The 14,245-nt window shown below is 37.3% G+C and overlaps 2 protein-coding genes across 2 annotated transcripts; one reads left to right on the forward strand and one right to left on the reverse strand.

Annotated features, from left to right (window-relative positions):
* Nucleotides 1-6: 6 nt before the first annotated feature.
* Nucleotides 7-7,730, reverse strand: LOC149020729 (pachytene checkpoint-like protein). The gene is made up of 14 exons (XM_089148943.1): nt 7,445-7,730; nt 7,299-7,362; nt 6,450-6,556; nt 6,304-6,371; nt 5,872-5,975; nt 5,548-5,652; nt 4,846-4,935; nt 4,655-4,730; nt 3,571-3,640; nt 2,311-2,381; nt 2,093-2,183; nt 848-975; nt 614-736; nt 7-520 (listed from the first exon to the last, which is right to left on the reverse strand). The coding sequence occupies exons 1-14, from the start codon at nt 7,569-7,571 to the stop codon at nt 380-382; spliced, it is 1,365 nt and encodes a 454-aa protein (XP_089005069.1). The 5' UTR covers nt 7,572-7,730; the 3' UTR covers nt 7-379.
* Nucleotides 7,731-8,025: 295 nt separating this feature from the next.
* On the forward strand, nt 8,026-9,567 carry LOC149020730 (uncharacterized). The gene has a single exon (XM_089148945.1). It carries the CDS (start codon nt 8,070-8,072, stop codon nt 8,529-8,531), a length of 462 nt encoding a protein of 153 aa, XP_089005071.1. The 5' UTR covers nt 8,026-8,069; the 3' UTR covers nt 8,532-9,567.
* The last annotated feature ends 4,678 nt before the right edge of the window (nt 9,568-14,245 follow it).

The following is a 14,245-nucleotide window of genomic DNA, read 5'->3' on the forward strand; positions in this document are numbered from 1 at the left end:
TTCAAATCATGGGTGGCGGAACCGTGATATTTCAACCTTACAACAAGTGGATGAACAGGATTGATCTCAAGGAGGTTGACAACGCACAATCTAACCAGTGAGTCAATTGACAGCCGGGATTGGAATCTGGGAAGGTTGTTTCTGAATAATTTCAACATAGATGACCCTCCTATCATATGATACATAAATAAGAGTCATCAATCAGAGTATAACATATAGAAACTCTTATATCATATATCATAAATGGCATTTGGCAGAAAGCTTCTCATCTGCGTCTGTACAAGCACTGCTTCCATCTTTCTTGTGTCTACCTCACAAGTAAACAAAGATCTTGCTTCATTGCATAGGATGAGTGTCAGAACATTGAGACAAAAGCTGTTCAAACTGGTAACTGGGATAGCTCCCTCTTCGCTACATCGATCATTGTACACAAAAACTTGCCAGTATCACGAGAATATGGGTTGTCTAGAGCAGCATGAGCTAAGAGGGGTAGCTTTCTCAGAGCTCTACCGCTCAAGCCCTGAGACACAATCCAAATGATCCAACTAAGGTCAATTTCAGCCCGATTTAAAACTGCATCATGATTAAAATACGAAGAACCTTCATTCCTTACCTCACATATTTCCGCAGCTTCAACCAATTGTTTTGACAGGCAAAGTGGACCCTGAGACTCCTGCACGTCAGGCATGTTCAGCTTTTCCCGCAACGTTGGATAGCTAGGAAGCTTAAGTTGACCCTACAGTGAGAGAAGAGAGAGAAAGGATGTTTGCAGTAGGTGAACAAAATGAAATTCCCAAAGCACATTAGCCTATTGATCAAGGTGAGAAGTGACCAAGAATCATAATACCTTAGGATATGCTACAATCCCAGTTCGTATAAGTTCTTCCACACAGGACCTCAGTATTTCATACCGCGCTGGAAGGGTAGGTGGCCCAACATATGCTTTGATATCAGCTCGATCAACAAAAGCAATATCTGGAATGCAATGTACAACAGAAAGGAAGAGGCTGGTAAAAGGGAAAAAAAATATTTTAATCAACTAATTCATACTTGGCTGTCATACTAGAAACTAGCTGGATTTCCTTTATAGCTGAAATGGTTATGGTGCTTTAAACCATGGAACCAGATATTTGTAGTCTACTATAGATAAGAGAATAAATCCATCCCCCCCCCCCTCTTTTTTTTAAACTTCTGTGCAAACTATTCCTCATAAATTACCCAGAGGAGCTTGTTTGTAAGCTACAAAAGTTCAAAGATTAAATGTTAACAATCAGGAGGAAAATCATTAATGTCTAAAAGCAGGATATATTCTAATACGTCCATGTTAAGAAGCACAGAATCAGGATGACTATAGTTAATAAGACATCTACTTATATAACAGTAACATAGTTACCAGATATCCATCGCTAAAATTTGCATCAAGTCACAGCAGCATTCTGGCACACATCATAATAATAAGAGATAATTATTGTTGCCCCCATGTATTATAGTTTAATTACTACAAGGACCTTATTCTTTATGAAATTACTGTTGCCCCCCCCCTTCCCCAGTTCTAACCGTGTTAAGAGACTGAATATGAAATTATTTTATATAAAAATACATTAACAAGGATTAAACAGATCATTTGAAGGGAACCATGCGTGTCTCAAAACATGAAAAATCTAATAATTGAACTTCACAAGGGGATGGGGAGGGGGGGGGGGGAAGGTGCCCTCATAAATTTGCATCGGATAAAATAGCTTACAAAGTTTTTGTATCTTTATAACTTGGATTAGCAGAAGCGGAAACTATTGGAAAACTCAAAAAGCTAAAAGGTAGTGTGGAATACTGAGATGGCAAATGTGGTCCAAATGAAGTTCAATTGGGCCAGGATTGAATATACAGTAACTACAGGAAGAATCAGGCTTTCAAGGAAGACAAACAATTCAAATTAGTACAAGCAGTAACAAGTACCCAAGATGGGGGCAATATGAGCTGATTCTTTATCCCTTTTAAGCGTTCATGCAAAGCACTACCTCAAGGAATCTGAAAGCAACGACTAACATACCAATTGCAGAGACCTCAAGGAATCTGAAAGCAATGACTAACATACCAATTGCAGCAGTTATATTTGATGTAGTCAGGATGATAACATTTGGTGAAGATTTTAGTTTGTCCATCTGAGTGAGTAGAGCATTCACAACCTGCAAATACCAGATCAAGTTCACAGAAAATTGAGAAACTGCTCATTTTAGTTTTTATCTGAGAAATTATGCCTCCAAGTTTGTCTAGCTAATGTGGAAGTTTTAATTGTAGGTTCAGAAAGATTACTCGAATAGAATCTGAAGGTTCAGACCCTGACAAGGCAGCCTTTCTAGCAGCAGCAAGACTTTCAACTTCATCTGCAGCATAAATTTCAAATTAAGGGAAAGAAGAGATTCTTTCAACTCAACCCTATCCTGAGTAAATGGGGTCAGCTACAGATTTACACTACAATCAAATGCTTAACTATCCATAGATGATTGATCTTGTATAAGGACATCTAAATAAGAAATCATCCAGAACTGAACTAACAAAAGCTAAGGATTTTTCAACCCAGGGGTACAAAATCAAGGCTATAAGGACCATTGCATCACTTCCTATGCTCCACTAAAGATTATCGTCACAACAACAGTTAATGATGCCTATTTTAGAAATTCCACTCTCCAATCATTAGTTATTCTATGTTTTAGTAACAAGGATTTTGGCTACAATAGAATATGCCATTACTGAATGGGAATATTTTGCCATTGCCTAAAACTTATATACATTTAGAAGCAAACAAATGGCAACTCCCAATCTTAACCCACAAGGAAATGTTCCTTATGTCTTCATTTGGCACACTCTGGAGGCACAAAAATGATGAACCTGAAATTCCCCACCTCACTGTCCATGCACAAAATATGCAAGCAAAAAAAAAAAAAAAAAGAGAAGAAGAAGAAGAAAAAGAAGAAGAAGAAGAGAAAAAGAAAAAGACCGTCCATGCACAAAATATGCAAGCAAAAAAAAAAAAAGAAGAAGAAGAAGAGAAGAAAAGAAAAAGAAAAAGAAAAAGAAGAAGAGAAGAAAAGAAAAGAGAAAAGAAAAAGAAGAAGAAGTTCCGTTCAACATCTCTTAGGCCTCAGCTATGATGTCCTTTTTCCTATTAGCATGATACTCTAATATTCCATAAACATACTCACCTCGTCCCATTCCCAAAACTCAATCCAAAACCACTCCCTTCCCCCACCCAAAAAAACCAACCCCAACACAATATAAGGGTGGAGTTAAGAAGACTTTAAGAATTTTATTCATCACATAAGATAAACAGAATTGCTACTCTTCCAATTTAAATTATGTGTAGAAGAACAAAGGACCGAGAAGCCCACAACCCAGTTGTGGCAATATGCATCTGTTTACACATTTACAGATGGCTCATCGTAAGTTTTTCCTTTAAAAAATACGAAGGTTGATAAAAGATGAGAACCAAAAGAAACCAAACTGGATCCTCAAATGGTGAAAGAAAGATGAGAAGGAATTACAACTTATCTAATCTGTGCAAACAAAGCTCACCAATTACAACAAATACCAGGTTGTTTTCTTCTTCGACCATTTCTTGAATTTTTTGGAAAAGCTTAGCCACCTAACAGGAGAAAACAAAGTATTTAACAAACAATACAAATTTTGGTTATTAAAAATGATGCCTAAGATCAATGCACAAATTGAAGAAACCTTTAAACTTCAGAGAGGAAAACATATAGATAAGAAATGAAATACTAGGCCAGGCAAACACCTTCAAAAGCTTGAACTCAAGCCAATCTGACACTAATTCATTTCCATAGTCTGCTATGTTGTGCAGCTCAAAAAAGTACCAGCTTAGTAGCTTCTTGGAACATCAAATTTGATATTGAGTAAATCCAATTACTAACCAACAAAACCTGTACCTGTTCTGATTCTCCTCATATTTAACCTTCATCATTTCACAAAATAGTCCTTTAACTGTTACAGACCCACCAATCTTCCCAATCATTTGATGCACTATATTGCCAGTAAACTTTGAGGTACACTTAAAGCACAATTGGACAACAAAAATGTGCTTATCATTTGATCCACAATAATTAGAGTTGATTCATGTGAACTTTCAAAATTCTAACTGCCTTTTCAATGAGTGTTGTAGAACATACAGGAAGCAACTTGATAACACTAAATTGACTACATCCTCCAAAGTCTTCACATGACCGAATGAAGCCTTCTTCAGAGAAGAGGCTGAAGATTGCACAAAGAAAGGGAATTGTGCACAATAAACATGTAGTTGAGGTCCTACATGAGGAGCATGTCCTCCAACTTGACTTTTTCTTCCCAAGTCTCTCCACAACTAAATGAGGCCTTCCTCAGAGAAGAGGACGAAGATGGCACAAATAGAGCCAATCATGCACAAGAAACATGTATCAAGGTATGAAAAATAAAAACTACATCAACAAAATTAAGTATCTTCTTCAGAAGATGCCAAAAAATAATACCTAATTGCTTACAGCATGAATAACTGTAGATTTCACATACCAAAAAAACTACAACAAATTTAAGTATCTTCTTCAAGAGATGCAAAAACATAATACCATATTGCTTACAAGATAAATAACAGAAAGATTTCACGTACCAACTTTCCACTTTCAGAAAACCATTTACTGAATAAAGAATGTGCATTAACTTCAACCAGTTGGCATTGTGGATATCTGAATTCAAAGGGGATAAGCACAAGGGAGAGAAAACAAATAAATCATAAGCAAATGTAAAATGTGGAAAAGGCACAAACTAAAAAGCAACTATTAATCAGTATTCAAAGCAAACCTGGAACTAAAGCGAATAGAAAGTTTTTGTGCCAATGCTTTACACAAAGAAGTCTTTCCAGTCCCTGGGGGTCCATGGAGAAGTATGACACTATAAAACATAGATAAATATATCAAAGACTGAAGTTAAGGCTCTCATGATTGAGTTGTCTTAATAACAAAGAAGCATACGTATTTTTGCCATAGTATGGAAAAAGTTGTATAAGTAGTATGAACATTGTCCTATTTCCAAAATGTGCCTAAGATGAAGAGAGAGTTGTCTTATAAGTGAGCATTCTATGAAATCTACTATGAGCTGCAATAAGAAATAAGTAAATTCTAACAAAAATGTATATGGGAAACCATTCTAAATATGTCCTGACTATTCTGGTGGAGCTTTCATATGTTGGAATATAAGAATAATTCTCAAGGACCCTCAAGTTAATTCATGCTTGGAGACAAGATGCAAACATGGTAGCTCATATCTCCTTTTAAGTTCTAAAGCAAAAATAAAAAAGTTCTCGTATGACGACTAAAAACTTGTGGTGAACTACATATCCCGTTTGTGGAATCTGCATTGGTAAAAAATTCCACCAGGAGCAATACGTTTGGTCTAATCACAGAAAACTCCCAACAAGAATTTCTTCTATTTCTGCTATGTATACTTCATCAGACCATCTCATATAGAAATCTACCTTTGTGAAACTCACAGATTGATGCTTACCGATTCCATGACACGAGGAAAGGATCAACACCTTTCTCAGTGAAGAGCAAAGCACTTGCAGCATATCGCAACAACCTTTGCTTGAGACCCACTTCATATATTAAGCTGCATAAACAAATAAAATAATCATTTATGATTCAACAAAAATTCAGACAAAACAACTACATTGTACCACCACAAGTGAGGTCCCAGAGGATCAGAATGTATGCAGCCTTAACCCTGCTTTTGCAGAGAGGCTGTTTCCAGACGTAAATATAGGTAAGCAGATAACAACTCAATAATAACAAAAAGCTACATACTACAAGGATTAAATAGCAATCAGACCTTTCCCACATTCCATCGAACTCTTTAGCAGGAAGAATCCATTCATTAAAGCTAGAAAGCTGGCCATCTCCACTTGATTCCTCACCTGGACCATCTTCACTAAGCTGCCAATTTCAAATCAATGTTCAGAAATCATTTGAAAGCGAAAATTTCTGTTATTGTACACATGAACTAAAACCCGAAAGAAAGTCGAAATATAAGATTGTCTCAATTAAAAGAAAACAATTAAAGTTAATATGTGACGAAACTGTATAACTGAAAAACAAGCGTAGAGATTCAAAGTCAGTCATAAGACTCATAACAAGGCAAAATACAATGTAAAGAAAAGTAGAAATAAAGCAGAACATCTGAACTACAGTTACATGAACTTGCTGATTGTAAAGAAACAGATAAAGAGTACTAAATACAAAATCATTCCAGAAATAATCCAACCTGAAAGACATGCACAACTGGTTTGACTTGCCAGAATAAAAGAATTTCATGGTTATCCGCCCATTCATCTGCAAACCAACAAATTGAATATCAGAAACTAGGACAGAGAAGAAAATTCCTTCACTTTATAAATGATGGGAGAGTACCTGTGTCACAAATACTGATCCTTTGTACATTTTCTTTAAGAAATGTATCATCATCAGGAACTGGAACAGACCCATCAACATAACTCAAACTCCTCTTTTCAAGCATCCTGATAATCAATAACAACATGGAATTTCTTTAGAATAGAAAAATAATGGAAAATTGAGGGGTTGTTTTTTAATAATAATTAAAAAAAAAAAAAAAAAAAAAAAAAAAAAAAAAAGAAGAAGAAGAAGAGAAGATGTAGTCCGCAGGAGGGAAACTACAACATTTGAACGAAAAGAGCATCCAGAAAAGCAGACATTGTGAATAAGCACACAAAGAGCATCTGGCAAGTAATGAAAGTTTACTTTAAAAGTTTCCTAAGAGAGACAGAGACACACACCAAACAGACGAGGAAAATGACATTCAGCCCCTGATGTCAAAAAACATCTGGCAGTAAACAAGATTTGAGAAACAAATAAAATTTTGGTGTGCCTTGAAGACTTGAATAAGCTACCAAAGAACAAATCATTACTAAACTCTGGAATAAATTATAAAGAGTCGTCAAGTAAAAGTTTTTATGCAGTATGTCAACTGTTTCAACGAAGACTTCCAAGAACAATTTATGATTTTTCATCACAGTGTTCTTAGTTCAGCCAGTAGGTTTTATTCCCCTTTCTTTTCTCCTTTATATGAAAATAAAACATTAAAAAAATACCAAAAACCCCCCCTTTTTTTTCTCCAACTTTACCCTAAAACAACTCTACAGAGGTATCATCAAATGGAACGGCACCTATATCAAAATTAACGAAACAAATATCTTCAATCAACTATACTAGTAATTATTTCAACGACGTTTAAGACCGAACCTTTCGACTGCTGTGCGGACATCCACAATCCGAGCAGTGCTTGACGGCTTCAAGCAAACCTCAACTGCAAGAGCATCGCAAACGTCTCAAAAACGCAAGCCAAAATACAAACAAAATCGAGTTAATATAGGAAAGATAAGCCATACCAGAAACAAGAATCTTGTCGTCGGTCAACAATGGAGGAGACACCGACTCTGGTATGCCGTCCGGCTTACAAGCCTCAGTATCAGTACCATTTTGGAGAGAGATCTCCATTGCCATGGGAGAACCCATTTTCGCTAATGAATTCGTAGCTTTAGCATGAAACACTATAGTTCACAACCAGAAGAGACTATACGAGGCATTTCACTCAAACCCTAGAACTGGAGGAGGAAGATCGAACCTTTTTCGAAAATGAGCGGGAAGAGATAGAGAACGATTATTACAGCTTAGAGAACTTCGCTGACGACAAGGGATTCATATATACGAGACCATGTGGAAGCAGAATTTATTCTTGTCTGAGGCCCAAATGTTTCGGTGGGCCCCGGGTCCAACTAGTTAGGCCCAATTCGTTCAAGGGTCTGAGGCCCAACTTGTTCGGTGGTTTTATTTAAAAATTGTGCTGATAAATGGCCCAATATATTCAATTCACTAACCGATTCGGATTCAGAATCAATTCGACCGGGTTATTTAAAGTTTAAGGCGACCGGGTTCGGTCCAAACGTTATCTGTTTCCCACCTCTCATATCTCGTGAGGACCTCATTTAGGAAAACCAATGGCGACCATAGGCAATGGAGGCCATGGCCTTGAGGAGAAACCCAGATCGTGAAGAAGTGCAAGAGCTCGAAATTCTTAAGGCAGTGGCACAGGCCTGGCACGGTCACTCAGGCAACATCGAACCCTCGAAGGAATTCGATGCATACAGAAGCAGCTTCAAGAGCAGACCCACCCGTTTTAAGCTCGAAGCTATGAACAAGCTGAGCATGGCCAACAAGAGAGAAGAGGCTTGTACCAGTTGGGATTTTGGGCAGTCATTGTGGGATTCGTACGAGATAGTAACCTTGTCAAAGAGGCTTGAGGCAGGGCTTGTGTTGGATGGTTTGGATTGGGATCGTGAATCCCAGAAATGGAGGAGTCCAGTTAAAAAGAAACGCAAGGAAAGCAAGAACAGCCTTAGAAATTTATTTAGTCAGATGTCTTCTTCGAAAAGATTTGATGTGCAGGTTCCCAAAGAAGATGATATTCAATTGTGATCAATTTGCATAATACAATTTAGTTATTTTAATTCTGCTAAATATTAGGCACACCAAGTGTTTGTGTTTATGCTCGTGTGAAACGCATACGGAATGAGATAATATCATGACCACCTGAAACGCTACTCCCAAAGCCAGAACACCTCAGCTCGTGGCTTACTACAACAGCCCTTGTTGGATCCGAAGCTCACCTTTACGTAAGCGTTCTAACCCAGAACTTCTTCTCTTATATCTTCGATCAGAAACCGCCAGCGATTTCAGAAAAATGTACAAAATCAAACTAAGAAAAAAGAGCATATTGGATGATCGTACTATAAAAGCACATACAGGCAAACCATTATTATTGCATTATGAGTTGAGGAGGTTCTTAATTAAGCCAGCCCAGGCTCTCTGAGTGACCCACGGCGTACATAGATTGCTACTACCTTAATAGAGGAAGTGGAATACAGAGATGATTAGGTCTCATTAAGATGAAGCCCTAAAAGTCTTCCATTTGAAGAGTTGAAATGCCTTATGCTTGTTCTGGATGTAGCCATCAGCCACCTTGTTGACATCTCTTTCTTCCTCGGGTTCTTCAGGTTTAGTTTCAACCACTGTTTCTTCCTTTCGCACGCTCTGCATCTGCGCCTGACGAGTTTTCTCTTCCCTTTCCTCCTGGGTTTCTGGCAGATGCCCATGATCGTTCCTGAAGAGTGGGTAGACCCTTGGGTAAGGAGGTGCATCGGTTACACTGGGCATCCTTAGCATCTTGTTGACATGATCACGGTAGTCATCTGTGGTTTGGGAATTCCAGCCACCCTGTGCTCGGTATCGGCTCATTATTGCTTTGCTAGCTCCCTTGTATGTATGGCTTCGGTGACCGGGCTCCCAATTTCTCTGCCTAGCTAGCTGTCTGGCTTCTCCTATCCATCCCTCTTATATATATCCTTTCTGTAGAATATAGACTTGGTTTTTATTCCCAATGGATAACTTCGCATCTAATGCTCTCTTCTCTTAATGGGAGAAAGAGAGAGAGGTAAGATCATTGCATTGCATCGTTAATTGGCTGTGGCCTACTGTTTTCGTCATGCATGAGCATCTTCTTTTTCTCTTACATTATTACTTTAAAGGGTTGCCTTTACTTTTAGCTTCTTTAGTGTCTAACTGCAACTTTATTTAAGATTCCCTACAACAACATGACGATCTATTTCCTTTCTTGGGGGAGAAATGATATCCACATAACCGAAATATAGAAGAATCTACCACTCTTGGGACCCACCCCCACATGTAAATCTAGTGTCAATATTCCCCAGCCCTAAAATGCTATATGGGTTGTTGTCAACATACTAGAGATTCTGTTCATTCAGCCTACTTGTCAAACTATTCTCCTACATTTATATGAGTGTGGGGTTTACAATGCCCTATTCTGTTTAATATGGGCAGATTCTGTGAGTGCGGGTCTCACTACCTCATGAGAGTGTGGGAGGATAGTCTAATGAACATGTTAGATGGAGAACATTCGATGGAGTGAACTTTGAATATGAGTTTGTTTTTATGGTGAGACTATATACAAGTTCTTGTTAGTGGGTTTATGTTAATGAGTTGGTTGAAACCAAATTCTAGCCAAGTTAGTGGTTGTGCATGAGGCTACCAACTCAATGGGGTCTTGCTAGCCTAGTGTGTTTGGTGCTTGTGCCATGGATGAATGTCATGTGGTCCATTAAATCTCAAGTTTTTTAGCCACACAAAAGAGCTTGTAAAGATTATAAATCAATTTAAGTGAAATAAACTAGCTTTTCTTTCATTTAAATTGAACTATTCTTTTGTGCAATTGAGATTTAAGAGTTCAGACTCTCTCCCCCAGTACTCCCATACTCCCAAAATTTTCCTCTCACAACCCACCTAAATAAGGGGTCTCAAGTGGTTTGTGTCAGGTGGGTTGTGAGAGAGCTATTTTGGGGGTATAGGGGTATTGGGGATTAGACAATATAAATTTGAGATTTAATTGATTGCATGCGGTGTCCTACTAACACTTGGGACCACAAGCACCACCACTTCAAAAGAAGTGATGAACCAGCCTAGCAAGATCGAGCTCAATGCACAAGCACCGATGCCAATTCCCAAATGTTTCAAAAGTTTAACCATGGATCGCACAATTGGTATAAGCCATATTCAAATATAAGGCCCAGCCATTGCTAATGGTCTTTTCCCCACAAGAAAAAAGACAGCCTCCACCATTATCAAAGGGTTGTTGGAGATAACAATGCCTCTTAGTGAAGAGACCAAAGGTTTGATTCTCCCGGATAGTATATCTAATTATATATTGAAAAAAACTACTTTGTAGATGTAATTAAAGTGTACATAAGCAGATCAAACAAAACGAGGAAGCAAACAAATTGAATCTAAATGAAGAGTGACAAGAAAGAAACTCTTCTCATAATTTTAAATATCACATGATTGATTATAGATGGTTTGTCATTGAATCCTTCAAGACATGATACTTTGCAAAGAATTGCCACTTGTCTTCCGAGATGAAATTTCTCCAGCACTCGTACAAATTAATGGTTTTCAGGCAAAAAAAAAGAAAAATTGATGGTAAAATTTTGTGATTCTGCCACTTAAAGATAAAAGATGATACGATCCAATAGAGGATGAATTATTGTATTGTCAATTACAAATTTCACAACCATGAAAGTTGAGGCTGATCGAGCCCTATTAGAGGTAATCCCTCTCCCTTAGGAACTTCAACACCAAAAATGACGATTAATTTATTTATGTTTCCTTTCTTGCATTCCAGACTAAACCTTAGTTATGGTGAGAGACATGCAGGAACTATGAGCACTTATCTTCTTTTGAGTTTTAGGTGGATGGATAGAACAATAAGCACTTAATTTATTGAAAATAAAAAGGCTATACAGTCAAGATACATAATATGTGTATAATATAAGAAGCTAATTAAGTGTGAAAATAGACATTTAGCTGGAGATTTTATTCAGCAAATTAACGTATATACTCTCTATATATATTAGAAGATCGATGCTCATGAATCTCACAGGTACACGCACCATCTTGTTCATATTCCATCCCTCTGTGTCATCAACTTGCTTAGCTCGAAACTCTTGTGCTTCTGTTGGAGGAACTCATCAGCTTCAGCATTAATGTCTTCATCAAAATAAACTTGCTCCTTCACTTGAGCCCTCTTCTGCTGCTGCTGCTGCTGCTTATGATGATGATGATCGTTATTGATCAGGTCACTGACTTTGATCGCGATTAGATCACCATGAGTAGTATGATCATATGTGTGGTAGTACTTGTTGTGGCTGACCCTGGGGGCAACGGCATCTTGACACGCCGGTGCCGTTGTCTCATCAGTAGAGATAAGCAGGTAGCTTTGGTAGTCGCTGTTGATATTCCAACCATGCTGGTTCTTTGCATGGTTCTCATATCCCCTGGTATATATTTTCTGGTTCATTTTCTCTAGGGATATCCTTGTTGGGTTCACTTGGAAAATTAAGGACCTTACCGAGATCGATCGAGTAGTAGTTGTCTGTGTTGTTTGGGTACTGCCATGGCATAACATTTATAGAAACTACCTTTCATTTTATTCCATGGAGATAAGCACGCATCCTATACCTTGTCTAGCTTTCGTGTTGTTTTCAAATTTGAAAGCATCAACATCTATGATCTATCCATATATACGTAAACAGTGAAGATTCTGTTACCTGTATGCAACACATTTGGAATTGAAGAACCAATCGTTTCATTCTATGGATCAAAGATTCAAATTTGATTATTGTTCCATTATGATCATGTGACTAATTGATTTGAGTTTAATTTGAAAAAACTTCTACTACTGGTCCAATGGAAGGCCATGGAGAATATGGAAAATAGAGGTTCAACATACTTCCATTTTTAGGTAATAGGTTCAACATGTTTCTTGCCTTAGACTTTGTTCCTTCTATTATGCGTGGGCACCTAAAATATCAGCTTGGAGATGCTAGATAACTTTCTTAGGTTTAATTAAGAATTTGCATCTTCTCTATCTCGGATTGTCTTTTATTCGATTTGTCCAACCGTTGTATAGATAGATAAAATTTCAACTGAGTGTTGAATGGAAAAGTTAAACGGAATCAATCCATTTTCAAAAAATATGATTCTTCTTTTAACGGTTGTAATTTTACAATCTATGTATTGCTCATCCAACGATCAGAAGAATAGAACAAAGGGTAACGCGGATAAGTCATAAAGAAAACTTTAATTCTCAAACCCAAAAATAGAAATGAGAAAAACGTGGGCTGCTGTATGGAGACATTATCATAATATATGAAGTGGTAGGGGTTTCTAAAATTGAATATTCATGATTTGGCATCATTCAAACTTTTTGTTTGAAGGAATAACTAATACTTTCATTATTCAAAATGAGAAACTACATATGCCCCTTGGAAAAAGATTGATGCATCTCAGATTTCAGCCACCTTCTGTATTCATTTTCTCCAGTACATATTAATACAAACCCCATACGTATATGCTTCTTATACATACATTTTAAACGTAGTCCGCTAGGAGTAGAGTCAAGACCTGTAAAAGGATCGGATTCAGCTTGGAGACACCAATATCCCAATCCAAATCCGGCAGAAATTTAAAGAAGGCATGCAAATTCGAATCTGAAACTTTATCGAATATCCGATAAACTATCCAATTATTGATTGGTGATTGTCATTTTATTTTTATTTTTTTGATTAAAGATTACCGATTAATTACCGGTTTTTAAATCCGATTATTAGCCCCTTTTTTAGAATAAAAGTGTTTTTGACACTTTACTACAACAAGATAATTTCCGGTTTCGATTATCCAGTTATCGATTATAGTTTTCGAATCGGATTATCTTTCCTTTTCAAAGAAAAAAATGTTGAAAATTGTTTTTGGAGATGAATTCGGCTATTCATTTACATTTACAGGTTCATAATGAGTGATGTCACCAACATGTACAAATATAACATTTTAATCTTCTGTTCAAATTATAAACACTTTATTTCTGGGAATGGAAAAAGCCAATCACATTCCAGGTTGCACAAATATGAATGTTACAATTATGAACAGACATCTAGAATTTTGCCAAAAAAAAAAAAAACAGACATCTAGAATTGAAGCTTTATGAATTAAGTATATGTATATATAGTTGTCCTCCATATACCTGCAGAACCCCAGAGGTACACCATCTTTTCAAAACCCCCTCCTCAGGGACATCAACCTGCTCAGCTCGTCGAACCTCTTGTGCTTCTGCTTGATGAAGTCATCAGCTTCAGCGTCGATGTCTTCTTCAACACAAACATGAACCTTCACCGGCCGAGCAATCTCATGATGATGATCATGACTAGTGTTTGAAACATGTTTGATCTGATCACCACGACCATGAAGGTACTGGTTGGTATGTTGAAATGCTTGTGTCACTGTCTCATCATCAGTGCTTATGATGTAGTTCTGGTGGTCGCCAGAGATATACCAGCCATGCTTCTCATATCCACTGGTGGTGGAAATTTTCTTTGTCATTGTCTCTTCGATCTCTTCCCTTTTGGATATCCTTGATGGGATAACTTGGATCGAAAATAAAGAGCAGATGATATATGCTGGTCTCAATTTCTTGTAGAGCTTCCAATTCTATGGTGCTGTGTAGTGCCATTAATGCATAATATTTATAAGCTAATGTTTGATTCCATGGAGATAAGCAAGCATCA

Source organism: Hakea prostrata, chromosome 3 (genome assembly GCF_041222555.1).
Source record: "Hakea prostrata isolate BN-2017 chromosome 3, UWA_Hpros_2, whole genome shotgun sequence".
In the NCBI taxonomy this organism is placed as follows: Eukaryota; Viridiplantae; Streptophyta; class Magnoliopsida; order Proteales; family Proteaceae; genus Hakea; species Hakea prostrata.